Raw genomic sequence first — 26,278 nt, 5'->3', positions numbered from 1 at the left:
GCAATGAATAGAATGGTACTCAGCCTGTCATAAGGGTGTTCTGTGTGAGTTATGTAGAGACTTTTCCTGGTTCCTCCTCCTCTTTTCCTTTCTTCCTCAAAGCCACATTAATTGCTACTAGGTCAGGAGGCGTGAATAGTCCAAGTCTTGTGCTTCTGCCAGATATGAAGACCTCTGAGAATTAGGCCCATTTCAGCTTTTTCCCAAGTTTCACCCCAGCCACTGAAACATCTGCTGTATCTGTCCATTTTGTAGTAGGAAAAATTTAAAGATTTTAAAATGTTTTACTAGTATGTCCATAGTAATCACAAGAACAGCTACCTCCCCCCACCTCGTACAAGAACATCTTCTGGTAACATATGATGGTCTCAAGAAGTTAGATATAACCATCCTGGATTTGCTCTCTGTAGAGAGGGCTGGTTTGGATGGGAAGGGTGCAGACACAGGACTGTGCTAGCCAGGGTATACACACGTACACACTCCTGCAAAGACAGGCAGACGTGCATGCACATCCTCTGCAAGGGCTCCCCTAAAAGTCTCTCTCTACACTCATGGATTGGTTTCATCAATAAATCCCAGGAGGGGCGAATCCTCTTAAGAGATGAATAATTGATGAACTCTAGACAGCAACTTGCCATAAATATAACCCATTTGCCATTAGAGGGAGTGGGACCATCCATTTGGTAGAAGGGAAGAAGAAATTGGCCTTGTGTGGAGGTGGATGCTGAACTCTAGGACAGAGGTGGGGCTGGAAAGTTCACCCCTGGAACAGCTGCTGTGGATCATAGGAGCTGAGCCAGTGCTGGGTGCGGTTGGGGACGTAGTGGGTGGGATTTACTGGCCACCTGGGTGGGGAGCAGCCACCACTCTCTTGGAGTCCAATGAGAATTCGCTCTTGGAGATTCCACTGTAGAGGATGGGCCACTGGCCTCTGTGAAGGTTGACTGTAGACTAGTACATTCTGGCTGAAAACACCTCGGACGTATTTCTTCTAACATGCTGTGTAACTGCTGAACAGCCCTCTGGACTCTGTTTCTCTTCTAACTTCCTCTTTCTTAGAGGCCCTAAGAAGGTAGGGTCAAATAAGGACTTTGCTCTTTCGAGATAATATTCTTTATCTTCCCTCTTCCCTTCTAATTCTCTTTAATAGAGAATTGCTGATCTGGCTTTGCTGTGTTGAGAGTCAGGAAAGACCTGGCAGACCTAGTGTTGTTTCTGCACCTCTCACTGTTTTGTTGACCAAGTGAGGTGTTTGGGGAGTGGAGTTTCATGCTTTTCCAGCCTTGCCTGGCACCCGGGGATGCTGTGGAGCTTCTTGGATGGGGAGGGCAGGCTGCTGCTGTTGAATACCTGCAGATGTCTGCAGGAGCTTGGGAGTCTGAGAAGGGAGTTGGCTGTAGGGGAGTAGGCAGGTGTAGGACCTTGGGAGTCCAGGTTGCGGGGGGCAGGGTCACGTTCCAACAAAGGTTCCTGGACCCCTGGAGGAAGACCTGGAGCCTTCTGAAGGTGAGAATTGTGACTGGGGGTGGTGCTGCTATATGCACCTGTCACTTCTTCATGGGGTAGAGTGAGGGGTTAGGTCTCTTCTTGGATCTGAGAAAGATGTTTCTCTGCCTCAGTAAGGTTTATCACCTCTCAGTCTTTCAGTAACAAATACGTGCTGCCCCTGTATGATGGGAGTACACCCCCAACATGGGGAAGACCTAGCCTGGAATGGCTAGACTAGAACCCTCTCAGTGATTGTGTGAGGCAAGGAAGAGACCTGGTAGGGGTTGGGCATGAGGGTCCCAGTGAGGGCAGAGAGGGTTTCATACCTGGATGCCTGCGGTGAGAAAAGGCAGCTCTAGAATCTTTGTGGGGCTGCTCTGTGGAGGGTGGATTTGGGGAGGGCTGTTCTGAGGCCCATTGCCAGGTCCCTGAGTGCTTTGTGGCAAAGGCATTCCTAGTGGCATTCAACAGCCCTTGCAGACCTCTGCCATGCATGGATGGGGATCTCATAGTCGCAGAGATATCACTAACTTTACCTAGAGCTTCTGCGTGTTGTCCTTTCAAAGTACAAGGGTGATGAGGCTTGTACCAACTAGGTCCCTTGGGAGGAAGAAGCGGCAGATCTTTTTGAACACATCCTGGGAGCTCCCTGCTAGGTTCTGAAGGTGTGATGGAAGCCTTGTCCCCGAGGAGCTTATAGTGTAGTCGGTCATACACCCTTACGAAAAGATTCCTAACAGAATGTGGCTGTGTATGGTGACAGGAGACTCTGGTACAGACCCTGTGGTGGGGAGACTGATCAGGGAGGACTTTTTCAGGAAGGGGTTGATTCTGTTCCTGGTCCCAACCCTCACATTTAATCTTTTGTCTCTGTAACCACATTTCATCCCTGTGTCTCTGCTTGTGTCCTAGTTCAGGCCCTTACTGTCACGGCTCTGGACAGTTGTGTTGGCCTCCTAACTGGTCTTTGGTTCTCCAGCCTTGAACACGCAGCCCATTCCTTGCATACCCAAATGCCCCTCCTGAAATGTAAATCTACCTTTGTTGTGTTTAGGCTATGATCCACACACCTGTCTCCCCCTACTTTATGATCAAGATACATTCAACAACTTACCCGTTCCCAAGCCTGCCAGGCCTTATCATGATTCCGTGCCTTTGCGTATGCCATTTCTTTCATCTGGAATTCCTCCTCCTTCCCCCTCTTCCAGAATACCTGCCTATCTTTCCAGCCCCATTTCAAAGGTTTCTTTGTGAAAAATACAGTCTGGTCTATTGTTGGGTAAGAAACCACCCCAAAACTTAATAGCATAAAAGAAATCATTTTACCGTGCTCATGGATTCTGTGGATTAGGATGTCAGGAATGACACAGCGTGGGCAGCTTGTCTCTGTTCTTCATGTTTAGGGTCTCGGCTGGGAAGACTTAAAAGCTAGAGGTTTGTTTTCTTGTATTGAGGAAAAAAAAAAAAGCTAGTGGTAACTTGATGTCTGGGCTGGAATCCACGAAGGGCTCCTTCACCCACACATTTGGCAATTGATGGCAGTTATTGGCTGGGGCCTCAGCTGGGAATGTTGGCCACTCAATCCTACATCTGCCCTGGGCTTCCTCACAGCATGGTGGCTGGGCTCCAAGAGTGAGTGTCCTGAGAGAACCAGGCAGAAGCTGTTTTGCCTTTGAAAGTGTCACTTCCCCTGTTGTCACAAGCCCACCCAGATTGAAGGGGAGGGAACATGGACCACCCCCCTTCTCTCTGTGGGAGAAGTACCAGAGTCCCACAGTAAGAAGAGCATGTGGGATGGAGGGATTGTAGTGGCGATATTTGGAAAACAGTCTACCACACATACTAAGCACTTGATGCATACAAATGGCATGCGTAAAATCTGAAAGTTGAAGCCAGGGTGGCCTATGAGGAAGAGTTATGAAGTTGGTGGCTGGGAGTCTCAAGGGAGGGTGAGATATGTTGAACAATAGAGATTGTAGGGTGGAGAGCAGAGTGCGTGTGTGGCGGGGGATGAGACCTGGGTATAGAGTTGCTTGGTGAGATAATTAAGAAGGGTACAAACAGAAAGACCCTGATTGGGAGGGCAGGAATGGAAAAAGGAGGAGACAGTTCACATTTAGAATTGTTTGGACCTGATGACTGGACATATTGGAAGAACTTGGGTAATGTTGGTTTGGGAATGTTGGTGAGTGCAAAAACAGGAAAGTTGGAAAAGGAGCTGTTGGAGGTGGGAGGGAGAGTTCAGTTCTGTTTTAGATAAGTGACTCTCAGTGGGCTTGTAGCACTGTCCAGGACTTGGAGCTAGCTGGAGGGCAGTCAAGAAGTCCAGACAGAACGCAGACATTTAGGAGCATCCTCACAGTGGTGTTTGCTGGAACCCAGAGAGGAACCAGAATTACGGGGAAAGTGTGGAGGTTTCAGAGTTGGGTCATGTCTTAGCTGGGACTTTGAAAGGGCCACCTCCTCCTGCCTTCCTGCTGATAACTGCCAAATAACTTCTTGTTTCCTTTTTAGCATCTCTATTGGTAAGAACTTGGTACCTCTTGGTTGTTAGGGGAACTGGATTCAGTGCATTTTTTAGTATCTCTAAGTATTAAGAAAACTCTTCCCTAAATGAAGCCTGAGTTCTTCTCTCTACAGTGTTACCCCTTTTCTAATTCCACCCCCAAGGCCACTCAGAACAGGTCTGATTCTTTTCCTTTCAGATGTTTTTAAAGACCTTGAGTTTTGTTTTCTTCAGAACCAAAAGGGACCTGTTCCTCTTATGGTTTTGAACTGTCCTGCTCTCTCTCCTCCGTGGTCCCAGAGGTGTGGCCCCAAAGGGAAGCCTATGTCCAAATAGGGACTGTCTGGGGCAGATACTGCCTGTGCTACGGGGCCTGATCAGGTCAGATCACAGCTGTGTGTATCACACTGCGGGTCAGGACCCGTTAGTGGACTGTGAAAGTTGTAACCTGCATTAAAAAAAAGAAAGAAAAGAAGAAAGATACACTGATGCATCTAGTAAGGGGAAGTATTATTTTGAAAAACTTGTCATATATAAGGACATAATAGATCACAGTGTATTTCTTACTGTGGATTGTAGTAAAAAATTTGGAAAAAGCTGTGGGTTATAAAACCCCTTAAAGCTGTCATATCACATCATATTGAATATGTCATCATTTAGCTCTCTGTGTTTTACCCTCCTGATTCACAAGATATTTTTATGTGTAATTGTTGCTGCTGTTATGTGCTTCTCCCGTCTTTAATTTGCACAGATGTGGTTCGGGGCCTAAGTAGCATGGACTAAGGACCCTACCTACCCCATTAGATTTTTTCCTCTCCAGCCTGTTGACCTTTTGACATCTGGTCCTGTCACTCAACATATTATCCCTCCTATTTTTAACTATGCCTATTTAATAAGTGTGCCTTCTCCATCATTATTGATAACTATGTTGAACAGGACAGTTCTGTGGCAGACCACTACAGACCCTTCCACCACTTGCACCCTTTGGGCATGGTCATTCAACCCTGCTGAGCCAGCCCTTCCAGCCTGTACTTCTGTCACTGGCCTCAAAGAGGTCATGGCAGACCTTGTGAAACCTGAACATCTATAGCCCTAGTTGCAAACCCAAAAGCCTACAAGGGCTTGGCAGGTAACACAAGTGAATGAAGTGATAATTAATTCAGGCAATTAATAAGTAATCCCTGACACTGGCCTTGGTTTCAAGAAGGCAGTGTGGAGTGGTGAAGCTGGGCTGAGCTGGAGCAGCTGTATTCTGTGGAAGCCACTGCTCAAGTTACAAATTTGTCAGGTAGAAGCGTGTACCTTCAAGAAAATCTGGATTTTGTGTGGAATTTGATTTTTAAATGTTGGCAAAACAAATAAAAACGTGAATACTATATAGGCCAACTAAAACAGATTTGGCCCAAAGCCATCAGCTTGGTGACCCGTCAGCCATCGTATCTCCCCATGGGCTGGTCCAGTGACCACATGACACAGAGCAGTGAGATTGGCTGGATGCTGACTGGTCAGTGGCCTTCTGTGGAACCTGACTCTGTGTGGTTCCTCTAGTTACCCGTTCAGGAACCGTACCTGGGGCTGTCCTCAACTCAGAGGACTCAAGATTGGGAAGGACACTTGCCCTTCTCTTGCCTGTTGGCACCGTTTCTTGTTGGCAAGTTTCCTCCAGGATCATTGGCAGTTGTTGAGAAATGTATCAGTGGGATCCCTTAGTTGGGAAACTGGAATTTAGAGTTTCTTAAAATCCTCCCACCAGCGCTGGCTTCACATACCTCCTGTGTCTACTTTTGCCTTTCTTCTCTTTTTGGTCCCAAAACTATTTTCCTTCCCAGGGAATTCAGAGACAAAGGAGCCAGCCTATCCCTTCCTTGTTCTTATTCACGCACCATAAATAACTTTAAAAATCCCTTTTAGTTGTCTTGACCATTTTGGGGAAGCCTCAGCTCATGTAGCATTAGTCTTCCTGACACTGTTTTTGTAAACGCATGCTACTCTCATGTTTCTTCTTCGTTGTGCATGATCCTTCTTTTATACTTAAGCATGTAAAATTTGACCATTTCCGATTCTGTAACCTTTGTTAGCAACATTGGTTTTCTAAGAAGGAAGGGAGTGTTAAGTGATCAACCACATTCCTAGACTTCTGAAAGGTAGTCTTCCACCAAGGTCAGGGAAAGGCTGGCATATTCCGTGGCTCGTGAGGGATGGGAGGCCTTTCATTCACCTGAGAGTATGTTACTGTGCACTAGCTATGGGCAGGAGGCACAGAAGCCATTACTATTTGAACCTTGCCTGGCAGGAGCTCCCTTTTGGTAGGAGAGGCAGCTGCTTGAACAGATTATAGCAGTGGCATGTGATAAGTGCTAGTAGAGGTGTCATGGGAACCTGGGAGAAGGAGCCACAGGTAATTTGCCATGAAGTCAGGGGAGGAGGTGACAATGAGCTGATGCTTGAAGGATATGCCAGAGAAGGCACCTGTAAGAGGCTGGGAAGGGCATTCCAGGCAATGAGGACCACATGTACAAAGGTCAGTGACATCAGAGAACATGGTCTGTTAGAAAAGTGTGAGGGTCCTTTGTGACCAGAAAGGGGTCAGTGGCATGGATGAGGCAGGGTCTGCAGGCTGGGGCCTCTGCTCACCTCGCACAGGGCCGACCCCAAATCCCAGTTTCCCAGCACTACTTTGGAGCCTGTGATGGCCATGTCTTGAGACTAGCATCATTGTAGCCATTTGCTTAAAACATTTTATGTTCTACCTGAAGGACTAATTTCTTTTTTAGTTTTTCATTTTGACAGAATTTTAAAGCTTTACAGAAAAGTTGGAAATACAGATGCTCCTCGACTTACAGGGTTGCATCCCAAGAAACCCATCATAAATTGAAAATATCATAAGTTGAAAATGGGCATTTTATAGACATGATGGGATGTGAAAACATAAAACACGATATCCAAAAAATACTGGCAAAAGAGTGCACTGCAGAGTGTCAGTGGTTTACCTTTGTGATCTGTGGCTGCCTGGGAGCTGTGGCTCACTTCTGATGCCCATCGTCACCAGAGAGTATCCTACTGTGTGTGGCTAGCCTTGGAAAAGATCAAAACTTAAAAATCGAAGTACCATTTCTATTGAATATGTATTGTTTGCACATCATCATAAAGTCAGAATCTTAAGTTGAACCATCCTAAGTTGGGGACTGTCTGTATTGTGCCCTTTTACCCCTAAATACTTCCGTGTGTCCTAAGAACAAGGACATCCTCTTACGTAATCTAATGATCCAAGTCGGAATTTTATGTTATCCACATCCATATTCAAATTTCATATGTTGTCCCACTAATGTACTTTATTGCTGTTTTCTCCCAGGCTTACGATCTAACCTGTGAACATGCATGTAGCTGTTCTGTCTTTTTGGTCTTGTATAAGCTGAAAGAGATTGTTTGTCTTTCTTGACTTTGAAATTTTGGAAAGAACAATACAAATACTTTCTAGAATGCCCTTCAATTTGGGTTTATCTCATGTTTCCTCATGATTAGATTCAGGCTATACATTTTGGCAGGAGTTCTTTGAGTGATATCAAGTCCTCGGTGTCTCGTATCAAGAGGTGCATGATGTGGATTTGTCCCAGTATTGGTGATGGTGATAACTTTGGTCATTTGGTTAAGCTGATGTCCCTCAGGTTACTCTACTATAAAGTTATTATTGTATTATAATTAAGTAATTTTCTAGGAGGTGCTTTGAGACCTGGCATATATCCTCTATCTCATCAAGCTTTTACCTGCTACCACTGATGACTGTCTAAATCTGTCATTCCGTCTGTTTATTTATTTATTTATTTTTGAGACAGAATCTTGCTCTGTTGCCTGGGCTAGAGTGCCGTGGAGTCAGCCTAGCTCACAGCAACCTCAAACTCCTGGGCTCAAGTGATCCTTCTGCCTCAGCCTCCTGAGTAGCTGGGACTACAGGCACACGCCACCATGCCTGGCTAATTTTTATATATATATATATCTATCTATATCTATATATAAATATATATTTAGTTGTCCAGATCATTTCTTTCTATTTTTTAGTAGAGACGGGGTCTCGCTCTTGCTCAGGTTGGTCTCGAACTCCTGACCTTGAGCGATCCACCCACCTCGGCTTCCCAGAGTGCTAGGATTACAGGCGTGAGCCACCGCGCCCGACCTATTCCTTCTGTTTTTTTCTTGGCATTCTATGGTAAGGAAGAGCTTTCCTTTCCTTTGCTTTTTTTTTTTTTTTGGTTTGAGACAGGGTCTCGCTCTGTTGCCCAGGCTAGAAGTACAGTGGCATTGTCATAGCTCACTGCAACCTCAAATTCCTGGGCTCCAGCAATTCTCCTTCCTCAGTCTCCTGAGTAGTAAGTAGGACTATAGGTGTGCACCACCACACCCAGCTAATTTTTCTATTTTTTGTAGAGACAGGGTCTCGCTGTTTCCCAGGCTGGTCTTGGAGCTTTCCTTTCTTGAGGGATGAATCTGCAAACTCAATTTCATATCTTTGTAGTAGCTTTTAACTTGTTGAGCTGGGTGCTCCTGGCCCTCTTCCCCTCATGCCTGCCCTTATGGACGTGGCATGTGATGGTGGCTCCTGGGCTTGGGAGAGGCCTGGTCTTTCTTTGAGCAGTAACTCACTTGTCATTGGCAGGACTGGCTCATCGTGGGACTAAACGCACACTGTGTCAGGTCATCGGTGTCTCCCTTAGGCCTGGGGTTGTGTAGGAATGTGGTCTATTGCTAGCTCTCTGAGCTCAGCCTGGGCTTAAGTGAGGACACTAAGAGGAAAGAACTGTGGGTTCTTTCCAGCAGGAAGCTGTGGCTGACCCCTGATCCAGGCTGAATTTGTTCATCAAAGTTGCTTTTCCCCTACCCCTGTGCGCACACACTTCACACCTACAGCACATGATTGGCTTGCTTAGCTTTCTTTCCCTCTTGACAAAAAATAAAATAAGCATGATCCTAGTGCGACTCTGGTCATTTTGAGTTAAGGACCTTGTTTGTGTCCTTGGTATCAGGGGAGCCTTGTTGGTGTGATTGATCTGACGCTCTAAAATGGTCTAAGCAACATTGAGAATTCCCCATGAGGATCTTCTCTTTAAGGAGATCTTAAAGATCGTCTTCCATTTCTGCTGGTGAAGCTAGCTAGGGAGCAGAGGCATGGGAAGATGAACTGAGGTTCAAGAAGTACCAGAGAGAGGATTTATGAGAAAAGCCAGGTTTAGATGTACATCTGAGTGGTGTGAATCAGGGAAATGCTTTTCAAATAGTGTGGTTCATTTTTTTCCTTTTTTTCCCCCCCTCTCTCTTTAGACAGGCTCAGAGCTCAGCCCAGTTGATGGACCTGTTCCAGGTCAGATGGACTCAGGGCCAGTGTACCATGGGGACTCCCGGCAGCTAAGCGCCTCAGGGGCGCCGGTCAATGGTGCTAGAGAGCCCGCAGGACCCAGTCTGCTGGGGGCTGGGGGTCCTTGGCGGGTAGACCAGAAGCCTGACTGGGAGGCTGCCCCAGGCCCAGCTCACACTGCTCGCCTGGAAGATGCCCACGATCTGGTGGCCTTTTCGGCTGTGGCCGAAGCTGTGTCCTCTTATGGGGCCCTTAGTACCCGGCTCTATGAAACCTTCAACCGTGAGATGAGTCGTGAGGCTGGGAACAACAGCGGGGGACCCCAGCCAGGGCCCGAGGGCTGCTTTGCTGGCAGCGAAGACCTTGACACACTACAGACGGCCCTGGCCCTTGCGCGGCATGGCATGAAACCACCCAACTGCAACTGTGATGGCCCAGAATGCCCTGACTACCTCGAGTGGCTGGAGGGGAAGATCAAGTCTGTGGTCATGGAAGGAGGGGAGGAGCGGCCCAGACTCCCAGGGCCTCTGCCTCCTGGTGAGGCTGGCCTCCCAGCACCAAGCACCAGGCCACTCCGCAGCTCCGAGGTCCCCCAGATACCTCCCCTGGAGGGCCTGCCCCTGTCCCAGAGTGCCCTCAGTATTGCCAAGGAAAAAAACATCAGCCTGCAGACGGCCATCGCCATTGAGGCCCTCACACAGCTCTCTTCCGCCCTCCCCCAGCCTTCTCATTCCACCTCCCAGGCTTCTTGTCCCCTTCCTGAGGCCTTGTCCCCTCCCGCCCCTTTCAGATCTCCCCAGTCTTACCTCCAGGCGCCTTCATGGCCTGTGGCTCCCCCTGAAGAGCATGCATCTTTTGTTCCTGATAACCCTGCCTTCCCTCCTGCAACTCCTAGGACTGAGTTTCCCGAAGCCTGGGGCGCCAATACCCGGCCAGCAACCCCCCGGAACTCCTGGCCCATGCCCCGCCCAAGCCCGGACCCCATGGCTGAACTGGAGCAATTGTTGGGCAGTGCCAGTGATTACATCCAGTCAGTATTCAAGCGGCCTGAGGCCCTGCCCACCAAGCCCAAGGTCAAGGTTGAGGTACCCTCTTCCTCCCCAGCTCCAGCTCCAGCTCCAGCTCCTCCAGCTCCAGCTCCAGCTCCAGCTCCTCCAGCTCCAGCTCCAGCTCCAGCTCCTCCAGCTCCAGCTCCAGCTCCAGCTCCAGCCCCAGCCCCAACCCCAGCTCCAGCCCCAACCCCAGCCCCAGTCCCAGCCCCAGCCCCTGTTCTCCAGAGGGAGGCCTCGGAGCCGGACACCCACCAGAAAGCTCAGACCGCCCTGCAGCAGCACCTCCACCATAAGCGCAGTCTCTTCCTAGAGCAGGCCCACAACACCTCCTTCCCCCTTCCCTCGGAGCCTCCTGCTCCTGGCTGGTGGGCCCCACCAAGCTCAGCTGCCCCACGGCCTCCAGACAGACCACCCAAGGAAAAGAAGAAGAAGCCCCTGACACCAACTGGGGGGCCTATGGGAATGGAGAAAGCTGCCCCTGGGATGAAGCCCAGTGTCCGAAAGCCCATTCAGATCAAGAAGTCTAGGCCACGGGAAGCGCAGCCCCTCTTCCTGCCTCTCCGGCAGATTGTTCTGGAAGAGCTAAGGTCCACAGCCTCTGAGGAAGTACAGGCACCTCCACCAGCCCCTCTCCCTGCCTCACAGGGCTCTGCTGTCCCCCTCCCCCCAGAACCTTCTCTTGCGCTATTTGCACCTAGTCCCTCCGGGGACAGCCTGCTGCCCCCTACTCAGGAAATGAGGTCTCCCAGCCCCATGGCAACCCTGCAGCCAGGCTCCACTGGTCCTCTCCCCCCTGCCGATGACAAGCTGGAAGAGCTCATTCGGCAGTTTGAGGCTGAATTCGGGGATAGCTTTGGGCTTCCTGGCCCCCCTTCTGTACCCATTCAGGACCCTGAGAACCAACCAACATGCCTCCCAGCTCCTGAGAGCCCTTTTGCTACCCGCTCCCCCAAGCAAATCAAGATCGAGTCTTCAGGGGCCGTGACTGTGCTCTCAACTACCTGCTTCCACTCGGAGGAGGGAGGTCAGGAGGCCACACCCACCAAGGCCGAGAACCCACTCACACCCACTCTCAGTGGCTTCTTGGAGTCACCTCTTAAGTACCTGGATACACCCACCAAGAGTCTGCTGGACACACCTGCCAAGAGAGCCCAGGCCGAGTTCCCCACCTGCGATTGCGTTGGTAAGTCCACCTGGGTGTCAGGGAAGGCAAAGGGCTGTGACCTGGTGGGCTTAGATTTCTAGGCTCTTTCATTTGGCAACCCACACTGGGTCCTAGGAACACAGAAACAGGTTCACAGGCTAGTGGAAAAGACATTGAAGGAAACTGATGTCATACCGTGTGGTGAGTGCCACGTCAGTAGAGGTGGGGACAGGCGCTTTATTGTACAGATCGAGTTGAAGGCATCGTGGAGGAGGTGGTGCTTGTGCTGAGTCCTGCAGGACCATCAGGTAGAAAGGGCACATTCTAGGAAGAGGGAATAGCTCAAGCATCAGCTTTGTGGCTGGGGGAAGGTGGGACTTATTTGGATAGTACTTGGTCTGGCAAGAGAAACACAGATGGGTATGTGTGGGATGAAGAAAAGGTGGCTTGAGGGTCATGGGTAGGCAGGGGCCAGATGGCACAGGGCCTGGGCAGCCAAGGTCAGGAGTTTGACCTGACCCCACAAGTGTAATAGTGAGCTCCTGAGGGTTTTAAAGCAAGTGATGCCCTCTCACCTGGTGCTTCTGAAAAACTCTTCTGGCTCGTCGTGGGGAGGAAAGATTGGTGGGGGAACTGTCAGAAAGGTGTTATGAGCCAGGCAAGAAGTCACAAGGGTCCTGGCTTGGAAGAGTAAAAGTTGGAAGTTCTCTTAGGGGGAGGGCCTGTGGAGGAGGGGTCAGCTCGGGTCTCTGCTTGGGTGGTGGTGTCCACTGAGAGCACAGACTTGGAGGAGAGATGGTGAGTTCCTTTTGGATGAGCTGAGTTTGAAGTGGCTGAGAGACTGGATCGGGGTCAGAATCACAGGTTTTTGACATAGTTAGCGGCAGGTAGTGGTGGAAGCTGTGTTGTGGGTAGGAGTGTTGAGGACCTGAGTCAATGTCTCAACCTTGCCTTCTGGAATGAGAGCAGAGCAGGGGGCTCCATGCGTGTCCTGTCTCAGAGGAGGTCGTTGATGTAGTGGTCAGCTCAGGCCCACCCTCAGCTCCTGCGCCCTGCCGTTTATGGGGTTATGGGGCGTTCTAAAAGACAGGTGCATTTCAGATGCTGACAGGAAATCACATTGATGCTGGTGATGAACATATTGAACTTTTGTGATTTTGTGATACATAAATGGCTCTTAGGAAAAGGTTGTCTTCTCTACTTGTTAGAATATGTTAACATCACGTAAATTATGTGATTTGTTGGGATGTTGCATCCCAGTCAGTGGGAAGGAGCTAGGCTGTTCTGCCCACTCCAGCCACCCCAGACTCCTGGGGTAATAAGGCAGACGGGTTGGTGACAAGGAGTCACTTGGGGAATAAGGAAAAATTGGCTTCTGTGCTTTTGTCTGGAGGTGAACGGGTGTGGACAGTCCTACTGAACACTCAACGACATGCTCTGTGATTGTGGCTCCCACTAACCCTATTCATTCTTAGATATGACCATTAACGGTATGCCCTTGAGGACCCCTTATCCCCCCGTACATGGGGCAAGCTTGTTCTGGTAGTAGGAATTGGGCTCCCTGCTTTTGCGTTCTTCTCTGTGTTTGTGTGTGCCTATCCCACCCACCTGTGTTTATTGCCTTGTAGTTGTTTCTCCTTCTCCAAAGTAGGAAATAGTCTTACCTAGTGCTAAAGTTATAGTTGATCCTTATTTTAATTATTGAATTCAGTTATGTGGATATTACATTTGATCACACTAGCTTTTCTATTTGCATTCAAACTCCATTGCTTACTAGCTGGGAGCACTTGGGCACTTGTAACCTGTGAATGTCTCCATTTCCTCATGCGTGAAATGCAAATGATAACAGTACCTACCTGACCAGGACTGTTGTGGGGGTTAAATTAGTTAATATCTGTAAAGCACTTGGAACCATGTCAGGCACATAATGAGGACTATGAGAGTGTTAGCTGGTATTGAGCCTATCAAATCCAGTAAGGCAAGAAAAAGGAGGAAAAACGTACATTTTGTAAAGGAAAAAATGTTAACTGTTCCTTTGTTAGTCATTTATTGATTACCTACCCTGTGAAACTACCAATAAGGATAAAAATTCAGAGGTTCAAGCAACAAGTGTCTGCTGAGTGCCTCCACTCCTGAGGCCTGTGCTGTCATGTGGAAGTGGCTAAATTGTAAGCGCGCCCTCCAGCAACACCAGGTTGGGTTGTCATTATGGAGGGGTAATGTTTTATTTAGGAAACTCTTGTTCTTTGCTGTGTTTTGAGAAATGCAGCAAACACAGTTGGGGAGAGGCGAGAAGGCAGCCTCTCCAAGGAATATGTAAGCACAGCAGCAAGGAGCAAGTTTGCAGGATGGAAGCCTTGTGTCCCAAGGTGGGCCTGAAACCGCAGGCTTCTCCTGCATTCCTTGAACCCGAGGAGCCCACCAGTGAGGACACATCTCAGCTTGAAGCCACTGAACAAAAGCGCAGGCAGTAGACTGAGCATCAGAGAAACCCAGAAATGGCAACGTCTTAGGTGTTGCCTTGATAGATGGGGGAAGGGGGTCGCAGGACATAAGGGGAGCAGAGGCTCCCATTGCCACCAGTCATTCATTGCTCCAATTTGTATTTTATTTGTATTAATTAATTAATTTATTGGGGCAGAGTCTTACTCTCTTGCCTGGGCTAGCGTTCTGTGGCATCAGCCTAGCTCACAGCAACCTCAAACTCCTGGGCTCAAGCGATCCTCCTGCCTCAGCCTCCCGGGTAGCTGGGACTACAGGCACGTGCTACCATGCCTGGCTAATTTTTTCTATTTTTAGTTGTTTGGCTAATTTCTTTCTATTTTTAGTAGAGTCGGGGTCTCGCTCTTGCTCAGGCTGGTCTTGAACTCCTGAGCTCAAGCAATCCTCCCACCTCTCTCTCTCTCTCTCCTCGCCTGTGCTAGGATTACAGGCGTGAGCCACTGTGCTCGGCCAATATTTGTATTTAATGTAAATAAAATATTTGGGGTGGGTGTGGAGGCTCATGCCTGTAATCCTTAACACTTTGGGAGGCTGAGGCAGAAGGATCGCTCGAGGCCACCAGTTTTTGAGACCAGCCTGGGCAACATAGTGAGACTCCATCTCTACAAAACCCAAAAGTGGGCATGGTGGCCCACACCTATAGTCCCAGCTACTTGGGAAGCTGAGGCAGGAGGATCACTTGAGCCTAGGAATTGGAGGCTGCAATGAGCTCTGATCACACCATTGCACTCCAGCCCAGGCAACAGAGCAAGGCCCTGTTGCCAAAGAAATAAATTAATTGAATATTTGTATCTAATTTCAAACAAGGAGAACCAAACCTACCTCATGTTGTTAGATGTTAAATTACAGAAAAATACTCTAGGCGAAAACTGCAGAAACAAATAGTATATAAATGATCATCTCAGGTTTAAAAAAATTAGAAAAAGACTAGAAGGAAATATATCAACAGTGGTTGTCTCTATAGTCAGACTTTGGTGACTTTTCCCTTATATGTTTTCTGAATTTTATACAATGAAATATGTGCTTTATAATCAAGAATGATTTTTGAAAGTACACTCCAGAAGTAGCATGGAAGAGAGATGATGGAGGGTGATAACCTTGTGGCAGGAGACCAGTTAGGAAGCTGTTGAGAACAACAATAATAATGGTATTTATGAAACACTTGCTCTGTGCAGGGCATTGTGCCAAGTGCTTTATAGTCACCACCTCATTTAATCCTCTTAACAGCTATAGGCGGTGAGCACTGTCAGTGGCTCCATTTTAATGATAAGGGAACAGAAGTTAGATTGGGTACTTTACCAAGGCCATACAAATGGTGAGAGTGAGATTTGAATGTGGGCAGTTTGACTCTTAACCACCATGCCATCTTGTGATTGAAACGGTTTAATCGAGAAACAAGTCCTAACTAAAACAATGGTAGTAGAGTGAAGAGAGCCAAAGAACGAGGGATCTGCTCTGAAACAGTCTCTGGAGGGCCTGAGGTTCGTGCTAGGAAAAGCCATCCTGTTTTCCAGAGTTGTCTGGACAGGTGCTTCATCAGCTGGCATAGTAGAATTTGTCTTTGTGGATTCGGCCTCAGAACAAGGCTTAGAAATAAAGGTGCTCACTGCGGGATTATTGTCAGATGGGACAATCCCTTATTCCAGAAACTCATCCTCACCAGTGGTGGGTAGAGAGGGGCAGATTGCAGATTACTATAAAGAAGAATTTTCCATTGAAGTGACAATGAAATGTGGAGACTCCATTTAGTGCACCTAATAATAAACAGTTGATAATAAAGTAGGGGAACAACTTTACAAAAGCTTAAAACATTCCTATAGCATAGCAAAAGAAATCTATTCAAGTTATTTGGTCATTTTTGCCAAATAAGCAATTTTGACCAATGTAGGCATCACCAGGTAACCAAAACCCAAACACCAAGAGAGCATTGTTTTACCGTTATATAAAAATTAGGGGTTTCTGAAGGGCTGGATGGGATTCATATGGATTTGTTCTCTGCATCTTGAAATACTAGAATGAAGGTCACCCCTTGAAGATTCAAGGACGTAAATGTAGAAGAAAGGAAATGCCTTCCTCCAAAAGGTAGCATGATATTACAGTTTGAGAAACTTTAACACAAGTTGAATTTCTATTTATCTATTGAATTATTGCAGGGGACATGTGGGTGTGGATATACTTCTAATATTTTGAAGCACACTTTGGAGATCCACCTAACCGTCCTGTAACACTGTCGTCAGAGACAGGACAATGAGCTGCAGAGGCTGTTTGCGAGTGCCCTTGTGTATTTTGTCTATTTTCAGTAATAGGGGGATTCCCAAGAGGAGCTAGTTTAGGACAGAGAAAGAATCCAAATGACTTTTTAGTGGGAAAAGAAGCATCATTTGAGATGTAGTCATTTTGTAGATGAGGAAGCGATCTGTGTTAGTTTTTAAGTGTCCTGAAGTCTCTGGGGAGTAGCCCACAGGAAGCTTCAGAGACTAAATCACTGCAAAGGCAAGAGATTAGGGTACCTCCATAGAAATGCTGTGTTTTTAACCAGTCGATTATCTTACCCTAAAGAAGTGGCCACAAGGAAAATACCCCCTTTGCGTGCCGCACGGTGACAGTCTTGGCAAGGGAGCAGCGTTGTCCAGTGAATGTGGCTGATAGCAGTATCCACCAGCTAACTTGTGTAGGGACCAGTGTCCTGAATGGGGATGGCAAAGTTATCTCTATTTATAATCATGTGAAGTCTATTTCCTGCAGTTTCTGTTTTTATGAGAAATCACACTCCACCCCGCATTCAATTTGAGATGAAGAGAACCTTCATATCTCTTAAATATATTTGGAGACAGTAGAATATTTGGATACCAATATAAAGGTGGGGAATCTGACCCCGAGTAGGAGGATATCAGAACTTTCTGGAGGAGGTGACATCTAATGGAGTTTTAAAGGATAAATAGAAGTTTAATAAATTAACATGTGACTGGTGTGTAAGATGAAAGATCGGGAGTGGCTAGAGAGGAGAGTTTCAGGGGAAGAGCGGATGATACCAAAGCCAGAGAAACCAGTTTGCAGGCTCAGGTGTGTAGTTCAGGCAAGAAATAATGAGTGCTTGAATTAAGAGAGTGACCTTGAGTAGGAGGGAGGAGAGGAGGGGTGGATAAGAGAAAGAATAGGAAAGAGAATTGCCTGCATCAGTGACCAGTTGGATGTAGGAGTACGGGAGAAGGAGCAGTCACAGGCAAGTCCTGACTTCCAGGTTGGGCGGCTGGATGGGTGGTGCCGCCATTCGCCAGGATTAGAAATGCCGGGAGAGGAACAAGTCTGGACATCTAGACCTTGAGACATCTCTGGAGACCTGGTGGCATCTGTCTTGTTGAATCTGTGAATTGGAGGTTCTTTGGCAAACTGATAGTATTTGAGATTTTCAATCATTGTTTCACCAGGCTGAATATGTAGGTGGAGAAACAGCCTGAGAAGGGAGGATACCGACACTTAGGGGAGAGGAGTTCAACCAGGAAGCTATGAAGGAGGTGGAAGAAATTGAGGGTGGGGTAGGTTAAAGAACCAATAGTCTCAGGGTTGGGAGAGCTAACAGCATCAGTGCTGAAGAAGGGTCAAGACTTAAAGCTGGATTCTGTTTTTTTTTTTCCCTTGAATTATTCTATGTGCACTAGTCTTTGCAATTAAATACCAGATTCCTTAAAAACAGAGACTACATATTGTATTTCTAAAGCATCTAGACTGGTGCTGAGCATATAGCAAGTACCCTACATACTTTTTTGTTAGCTGGTCAGCTTTGTTCTACCTCTATATTCAAACTCTACGAAGATGCCGCATGGGTTTAGGCATGATCTCCTTACCTTTAATCTTTGTCGACTGTGAATGTGCCTGTTATTATAAAGGTATTTGTGTTTACCAGCAGGCCCAGCATGCTGCCCATGGGCTCATAGGCAGCTGACCTGAGATTTTAGTGTTAAAAAATTCATCTGGCACACTTGATCCAGGGTAGGGCCTAACCGTCCACTGCTGTGGATTTGTGACTATCAGGAGGCATCATGCTAGCAGTCAATTATTGACTGTCATGGAAGTGGAATCTAATTAGCTGTACAATCTGACACTGCTCAGCTTTAAGTCCACTAAAATTACATCAGGAAAATGAGTGCTATGGTTCGAATGTTTGTCCCTTCTGAAACTCATGTGGAAACTTAATTCCCAATGTGGCAGTATCAAGAGGTGTGGGACCTTTAAGAGGTGATTGGGTGATGATGGCTCTACCCACATTAATGAATTAATGGGTAATCACGGGAGTAGAACTGGTACCTTTATATGAAGAGGAAGAGAGACCTGAGCTAGCATGCTCAGCTCCCTCACCGCGTCATGCCCTGTACAACCTCGGGACTCTACAGAGTCCTCACCAACAAGAAGACTCTTGCCAGATGTGCCCCATAACCTTGGATTTCTCAGTCTCTATAACTCTGTAAAAGAAAGAAATTCCTTTCCTTTATAAATTACCCAGTTGTGGGTAGTGTTATAAACAACAGGAAATGGACTAACACTGAGGCACTATGCAGGATTGTTTGGGAAGAGAAGATAGATACACCGTGTGTGGTTTGACATGTGTGTATTACTTGTGCGCCAGTTATTAACCATCTCTCTGTACCAGTGTCAAGAAAGAAGAATGCCTCTGTTGTGTTCCCATGTATATTCTCGGCCACAAACTTCCCCACTGGGAAAGCGTGGATGCCCTAGTCTGTGTGTGGAGATTGAGGGGAAGGTGGAGGGTTCGTTTAGAAATTAAGGATCTCCACCGGAGCCCAGGAGATGGAGGTTGCTGTGAGCTATGATGAAGCTACTACACTCTACCGGGGGCGACACAGCGAGACCCCGTCTCAAAGGACAAGAAAAGAAATTAAGGATCCCTCTTTCTGTTAGGCAGTAATGAGTGGTTTCTTGTGTTTGGTACCTCTTTCTGATAACAGAAAGGATACATTTCATTCTCTCTCCCCAGCATAGTGTAGAAGTGGAACAGAGCATATTTTTGTATTTTAATGAGTGTAAAATTAAGTGCACAGGCTTAAGAAAAATACCTAGAGCCATATAACCAGCACGTTCTCAAAAATTGAATTTTGCTCTCCTGAGTTCTCCCCCAGAGCTTTCTACTATATATTTTGGAAAAAAATCTTCACCACTTCTGTCACTTATCAAAGCGAGACATAAAACAGGTTTTTCTTTAAGAGGAGTTGAGCCATTTCCCTGCTATGCTACTTTATCTTTATGGAGAAGGAAGAAATATTACCCTGGGGACTAAAAGGAAAAATGGTGACTCAACAGCAACGTAGCAAAGTACTCCTTTACTGAAACCTGGTGAAAGGAACCCAAAGAAACAAAAACAGAAGGGAAAGTTTGATCAACTGAAATTTGGGATTAGCCTCCATCTTAAACCATGAATTCCAAGGACTGTCTGCCAGCCTAAGATCAAGTTGTATTAAAGTAAAGGATGACACAAGGGTATACAGCTCCTAGTGTTGAGAAAAACAGTAGTGGAGGCCCAGAGGGACCCCACGATTTGGAGAGATAAACTGGAGACCACCCTGGAGCCATGCGTAGGGAATGCAAGCAGGTCACTTTCCCCCTTTGCTCCAGCTTCTCATGGGGACAGGTTTGGGCTGAGGATGGTTGGCTGGAGAGATGGGAAACCATATCCTAGGAGCCAGCTTTGTAGCTGAGGGCCAGCAGCACCAAACAAAGGCCATTGTGCAGAGAAAAAATATTTGCTGAACCACCAAACAAAAATCCTGCCAACTGTGGGGCTTTATTTTAACTGGATGTCTTATTAGAGTGACCAGCTCACTCCCTTTTGAGGCAATGAACCAAAATCCTAGAGTGTCTGTCCCCATCAGGACAGAGCACAACCCAACCCTCAACACACAAACACACAAATTTAGAGACGTTGGCTCCAACAAACAGAGTGCTTTTGGAGATGAAATTTCCCAGTTGCAACTGTCCACAACCAGCCCTGATTCCTCCTATCCCCTCACACACTGCTGAACTTTTCAGACTAATAATTGAAACCTCTGCAGCATCCAATTCTCCAGCTTAATTTCTAAGGGAAGAATTTGAGCAGTGTCTAGGTAAACAAGAGTAAGGAGATTCTACTTGATTTTTGAGCAAGTGAGTCTAGACCAGTGGCTTTCGACTAGAGGCTATTTTGTTCCTCTCCTCCTGGAGGACATTTGGCAATGTCTGAGGACACTTTTGACTGTCATAACAGGTGTGGTAGTACTGGCATCTAGAGGCCAGAGATGCTGCTTAAGCCTCCTACAAACACATACAACAGTCCCCACGACAGAGAATTATCCAGTCCTAAATATCAGTTGTGCCAAGTGGGAGAAATCAGAGACAAACTTCCCCTATCAAAACATTGATTAACAAACAAACAAAAAATCCAACATGGTGCACGTTTAAATTCTATGGAAGAAGTGGAGGGATTAATATAACATTTACTAGAAAAATTTACTCGGGAATACAAGAATTGTTTAAAAAACTAATTTATACCTTCTGGGAAGTTGAAGAAAATGTTCACTGTGAAATTAGAAGTGAAAGATGAGGTGCTGAAGTTATAAGGAGGTCACAAGAGTTCTGGATTAAATTCCAGAAGAACTGTGCTAGCTGCAAAAAAGCAGAATCAGAGTTACAGAAAAAGCAAATCAATGAGGAAGAGGGACAGGCTTGAAAGATCACTCTGAAACAGGAGAAAAACAAAAATGACCATGATCAGAGTGGAGAATAAGGGGAGGGATACAGGAGAGAGACAATAGGGATCCTACACACGGATTTGTTCTATTGGGAATATTGGAAACATTCATTGGTGTTCCCAGCAAAGAGCGTGGAACAGAGGTAACAAAGATAGAAAACTTTTCTGAAATGAAAAAAGAAATTATCATGTCCCAGGAAAAATGAGTAAAATTTGACAAATAATGATCCTGGTGAACTTACTGAATTTTAAGAATGAAGGATCTCCTACAGATTAACAAAAAATCAAGTTGGTCACATATACTTGTTTTTTGTAAACAAGTTTTTATTTTTAGCTTTTTAAAAGCACTTTTAAAAAACATTCTTTTCATTGAAATACACATATAGAAAGATATATAAATCTTAAGTGTATGGCTCAATAGTTTTACAAAAGGCATACACCATGTAAACAGCAGAACAGAACTTTACCTGCACTTCTGAACCCCCCCATCCCCTAAAGCATGGGTTGGCAGACTACCGCCTGTAGACTAAATCTGGCCCACGTCTATGAGTAAAAATGGTTTTCATATTTTTAAATGGTTGAAAAAAAATCAATATTTTACGACTCATGGAAATTATATGAAATCCAAATTTCAGGGTCCATAAATAAAGTTTTATTGAAACATAGCCATGCTCATTTGTTTATGTATTGTCCATAGCTGCTATTGTCCTACGTCAGCAAAGTTGAGTACTGAGACTGCATTACCTGCAAAGCCTAAAATGTTTGCTGCCTGGCCCTTAACAGAGTAAGTTTGCCGAGCCCTGTCCTAAGGTAACCACACTGATCAGTTTTGCCTATTCTTGAACTTTGTATGTTTGGAATCATAGTATACATTTATATACTTGTATTAGGTATATACCTAGGACTGAAATTGTGTGTATTCAGCTTTAGTAGGTACCATCAGTCTTCCAAAGTGATAGTTATGATTTCAACTTGCACCAGCATTGCTTCACGTTCTCACCAGCAAGTGGTACCATCAGTCTTTGCCATTGTGGTAGGTGTATAATAGTATCTCACTTTGACTTTAATTTGCATTTCCCCGATGACTAATGAAGTTGAGCACTTTTTTATGTGCCCTCTTTTGTAGAGTGCCTGTTCAAATCATTGGCCCATTTCTCTATTGTGGTCTTTTTTCCCTTATTGGTTGATAAAGATTCTTTATTCTGGATACGAGTCCATTGTTGAATATATGTATTGCAGTCCTCAGTGTAGAGTATTGAGATTAAAAAGTTTGAAGAATTCCATACCCAATCCAATTAAGTCACCATTCATATGTAAAGTCTTCATAAAAACATTTCCAAATTTGCAGGAACTCGAATTTTTTGGAGACTAATCAAAATAAATAATAGACGAGGAAATTGTAATATGAAGGGGCTGACAGTGAACACTAACTCTGTCCAGATGTAAAGTCTGCTAAGTAAAGTATCATAAGAATGGAAAAACAAGCACCACATGTACTCACCATCAAATTGATATTAACTGATCAACACTTATGTGCACATTTAGTAGTAACATTCATTGGAGTTAGACAGGTGGAAGGAAAGAGGAGGGGATGGGTATATACACACCTAATGGGTGCAGTGCACACCATCTGGGGGATGGAGATGCTTGAAGCTCTGACTCGGGTGGGGCAAAGGCAATATATGTAACCTGAACATTTGTACTCCCATAAGATGCTGAAATTAACAAATAAAGGGGGGCAAAAAAGAAAGTCTAAATTTAAATAGTGATAATTATTTTCCTAAAACAAAAAGTAATGCATTTACTTGTACTCTACTTAAAATAAATTTATTTTTCATAGACCTTTGCATCAAGGAAAGAAATTTATTTTTATGTTAAACATCTTAACATGCAATAGAGAAGGGGCAATATGCCTGTGAAAGCAGGAGGCAAAGTAAAGGAGGCAGTGGGAGATGTAGAAGTGCTAACTTCTTTCTCTCTCAAAGTGTAATTAGTGTTTCCAAAAACATTCTATAAAATTTTCAAATTACTTGGGGTGATGCTGGTGGGGGGGAATAAAAGAAAGTACAAAATCTATAACAAAAGATAAGGAAGGAAGGAAGGAAGAAGGAAGGAAGGACAGACGGACATAAACCTGGAAAGCACAAAATGACAGAAGACCAAATATATAGCAATGTAAATAAGGTAAACTTACCTGTTGAATGTAAGATTAATAGCATTAAATAACACCAAGAAGGTAAATAAACCTTATTTTGTTGTGGGAAAACCAGAACTATATATTGGTTGCTGATACAGAGCATACATGGCTTCTTATGGAATATTACCGTAACCTTGCCAAGTACTGTCCCCTCTCTGGCACCGTGAGTACAAGCCCACTGCCACATTTTTTTCTAGTTGCAAAGTAAGTTCTAACTGCAGTGCTATACAAGGTACCATAACCATAGATCCAGTATTGTGTAGGTCCACAACTGATGGTCCTTAAGTAAATTAATTTTTCATCAGGGATTGTAAAGTGATTTTCTAATTCTGTCGTTTTTGTTTACATTTAATACCTGATATTTTCCTAAATACAGACGGACTTAGAAGACCTGCTAAATGAAATAAGTCAATCGCATGATAACAAACACTGCATGATTCCACTTATACGGTTTCTAAAATAGTCAAACTTACAGAAGTAGAAAGTAGAATGGTGGTTGGTAAGGGATGGGGCAGGGGGAAATGGGGAGCGGTTCAGTGGGTGTGCAGTTACAGTTGTACAACATGAATAAGTTCTAGAGATCTGTGCACCATAGTGACAGTACCATAGTGTGTGCTCAAAAATTTAAAAGGGTAAATCTTGTGTTAAGTGTTCTTACTAAAAAAAAAAAAAAGTGCTGTTATTCATCATTTGGTTGCTTTCTTCTACCATAAAGCCATGCTAGTTAATACATAAGTTTCTCTCTTATTAATAATGATCAGAATAGAAGAGTTGGATTAATGTCACATTTCACTAATTGGAAGTTGTGTGTCTATATACTTTTTAAAAAAAAGTATCTTTAAGATCTCTGAAGTCAGGGTATGGCTTATAATCAATGGTGTCTTAAACTAGGTGGCCAGTAGCTGTTATGACACCTGTACACACATGAATTTGGTAATAGCTTTTCATATTTAAACAATATGCCTGTAGTCCCAGCTTGCGGGGGAGGGTTCGTTGAGCCCAGGACTTCAAGGCTGCAGTGAACTATAATCACCACTGCACTGTAACCTGGGTAACAGAGCGAGACCCTGTGTTGGGGGAGGGAAAATTACACTATGATTCAGCATTGAAACAAAAAGTTATTGTGTATGCAAAACATGGAGACTAAGCTTTTGGGTATGAATTTGACGTTAGCAAAGCAAAAGTTCGTGATTGGTGAAGTGACCACATTCCATATACAGCTGGCCGTTGAACAACAGGAGTTTTAACTGTGTGGGTCCATTTACATGCAGATTTTTTTCAGTAAATATATTGGAACATTTTTTTGAGATTGGCACCAATTTGAAAAAACTCAAAGATGAATGACATAGCCTAAAAATATCAAAAATTAAGAAAAAGATGTGTCATGAATGCATAAACTATATGTAGATACTAGTCTATTCATGTGTTGATTGATTAGGTTGTTGGTAAGGCATCCCATCAACCGGATATTAGGAGTTTTGGGGAAGTCAAAAGTGATATGCATATTTTCGACTGTGCAGGGGGTTGGCACTCCTAACCCCTGTGTTGTTCAAGGGTCAATGGTATTCTTGTAAAACAACAACCCATTTACTGTGTTCAAATTATATTTTTCTTTTTATGTATATATGATAAATCTATCTAAACAAATCTGAAAGCTTTTTCAATAAATATAAGATGAAAATGTAAGTGATACATGTAGCATTGTCAAGGTTTAAGTGACAGCATTTTTCTTTTAATGCTACCTAATAAAATCATGCGTAGTACAGCAAATGAAACAGTCAACTCCAGTGGTGGTAAAGGAGAGTTTGTCTTCTTTTCCTCCCTTTCTTTCTCTTTTTGTGAATATCTTTACGGACTCATGAACATTTATATACTTAATTTGTTTTAGATACAGTCATTCTTTTTGCTCAGATTGTCCCAAATTTGGCTAATGGGAAGCCCCTTTGGACTAGCTTCTGTGCTCTTTGGACAAACCCAACCCCTAATCATTCTTTGAGCACTTTGCTTTTTGTACAAGATGTCTAGGGCATCCATTGTACTTTTTCTGCCTTAGAACTTGAATTAATCATTTCACTCCAAGACCACCTGGTTCCTTTTAGTGGATAATGGTATTTAGAAATCAAAATCAGAGAGCTGGGGGTTCTTAGAGCTACCAGAATGTCATTGCTTTTCTGTTCTTTCAGTGAACAGAACCCAAGTTCATAGTGATACTTACAAATGAAACTTAACAATATAGGTTTTTATTTAACTTCTTTGATTTTTGTACTTATCTCCTTTCTCTTGGGCTTACTGTTTTAGCTCCTAGCTCAGGAACCTTTAAGTACTATATATAACATTGAATATATAAACCAAAAACTGTATGAAAATGAGACTTTTGCATAACAAGAAACTGGTAATGATTGTGTGTATATTTATATATATAAGAATATATATCATGTATGTAAACATTTATATGAGGATAATTAAATTTGTTCTCGTATAGTAGTTTTATAACTAAGCATACTTTGTAAGTCAAATTTCTTCCCATTGAATATCTTCTCCCCCATGTAGACATATACTCAGGGAAAGGGATGTATTATAGTTAAAAGAAACAATGCTTTTAAGAAACTCCTTGGGCTGCCTTGTGAACTGCTTATAGTGGGTTTGGTTTTGTTTGGCACTTAGAGCTGTGTCTGCTGTTTGTGTTTTAGTGGCCTTCCCTGAGAAACCTGACCAGCCAGTTTCCAGGTTGGCTTGGTTTTAGATCTTCATATCTTCTTTCCCAACTGCCAGGATGGGCTTGCTAGGACTCAGTTGGCATCTTTTTGAAAATCTCTTTTCTCTGCCCTTTCTCTCCTGTGTACAGTTTTGAGTTTTTCTGATTTGGGACAGAAGGTGGTCACTGAAAGCTACATTATGTTCCAGTTCCATTATAAGACCCTGCAGTCAATTTGTTACTTTAAATTTTCTCCAGACAATAGAAACTGGAACAGAGCCCAGAAGTTCTGGCGTGTTCTTATGTTCTATTTTCTGTATACCACGTGGCCTCCTAGCACCTATAAGGAGCCTTCATACCCTACCTCGAACACCCACATTCTCATATTCTCTCCCTCCCTACTCCTCTTGCTCCCCCTGGGCTTCCTCCTCGCCCCCATCTTCATACACATCCTTCTGTAATCGTCTCTTTTATGGTTCAAAATAATGTATGTTTGGAGCAAGCAGTGTTTGACTCTGTGGTTGAAAATATTCATTAATTCATGAAATGTTTAAGCACTGGTACCTTACGTCTCCTCTAATCCTCAACAATTCTATTATATATAAACA

The 26,278-nt window shown here is 44.7% G+C and overlaps 1 protein-coding gene across 1 annotated transcript in view; it reads left to right on the top strand.

Annotated features, from left to right (window-relative positions):
- Positions 1 to 26,278, top strand: part of TET3 (tet methylcytosine dioxygenase 3) — a 106,481-nt gene that overhangs the window by 52,177 nt on the left and 28,026 nt on the right. The window contains exons 3-4 of the mRNA XM_012658214.1: positions 9,308 to 10,489; positions 10,625 to 11,576. Of these exons, the coding sequence (XP_012513668.1) occupies positions 9,308 to 10,489; positions 10,625 to 11,576 (2,134 nt within the window). The remainder of the gene's footprint in view (positions 1 to 9,307; positions 10,490 to 10,624; positions 11,577 to 26,278) is intronic.

The sequence above is a fragment of the Propithecus coquereli genome, unplaced genomic scaffold (genome assembly GCF_000956105.1).
Source record: "Propithecus coquereli isolate 6110/MARCELLA unplaced genomic scaffold, Pcoq_1.0 Scaffold578, whole genome shotgun sequence".
In the NCBI taxonomy this organism is placed as follows: domain Eukaryota; kingdom Metazoa; phylum Chordata; class Mammalia; order Primates; family Indriidae; genus Propithecus; species Propithecus coquereli.
This window is presented reverse-complemented; position numbering and strand designations above follow the sequence as displayed.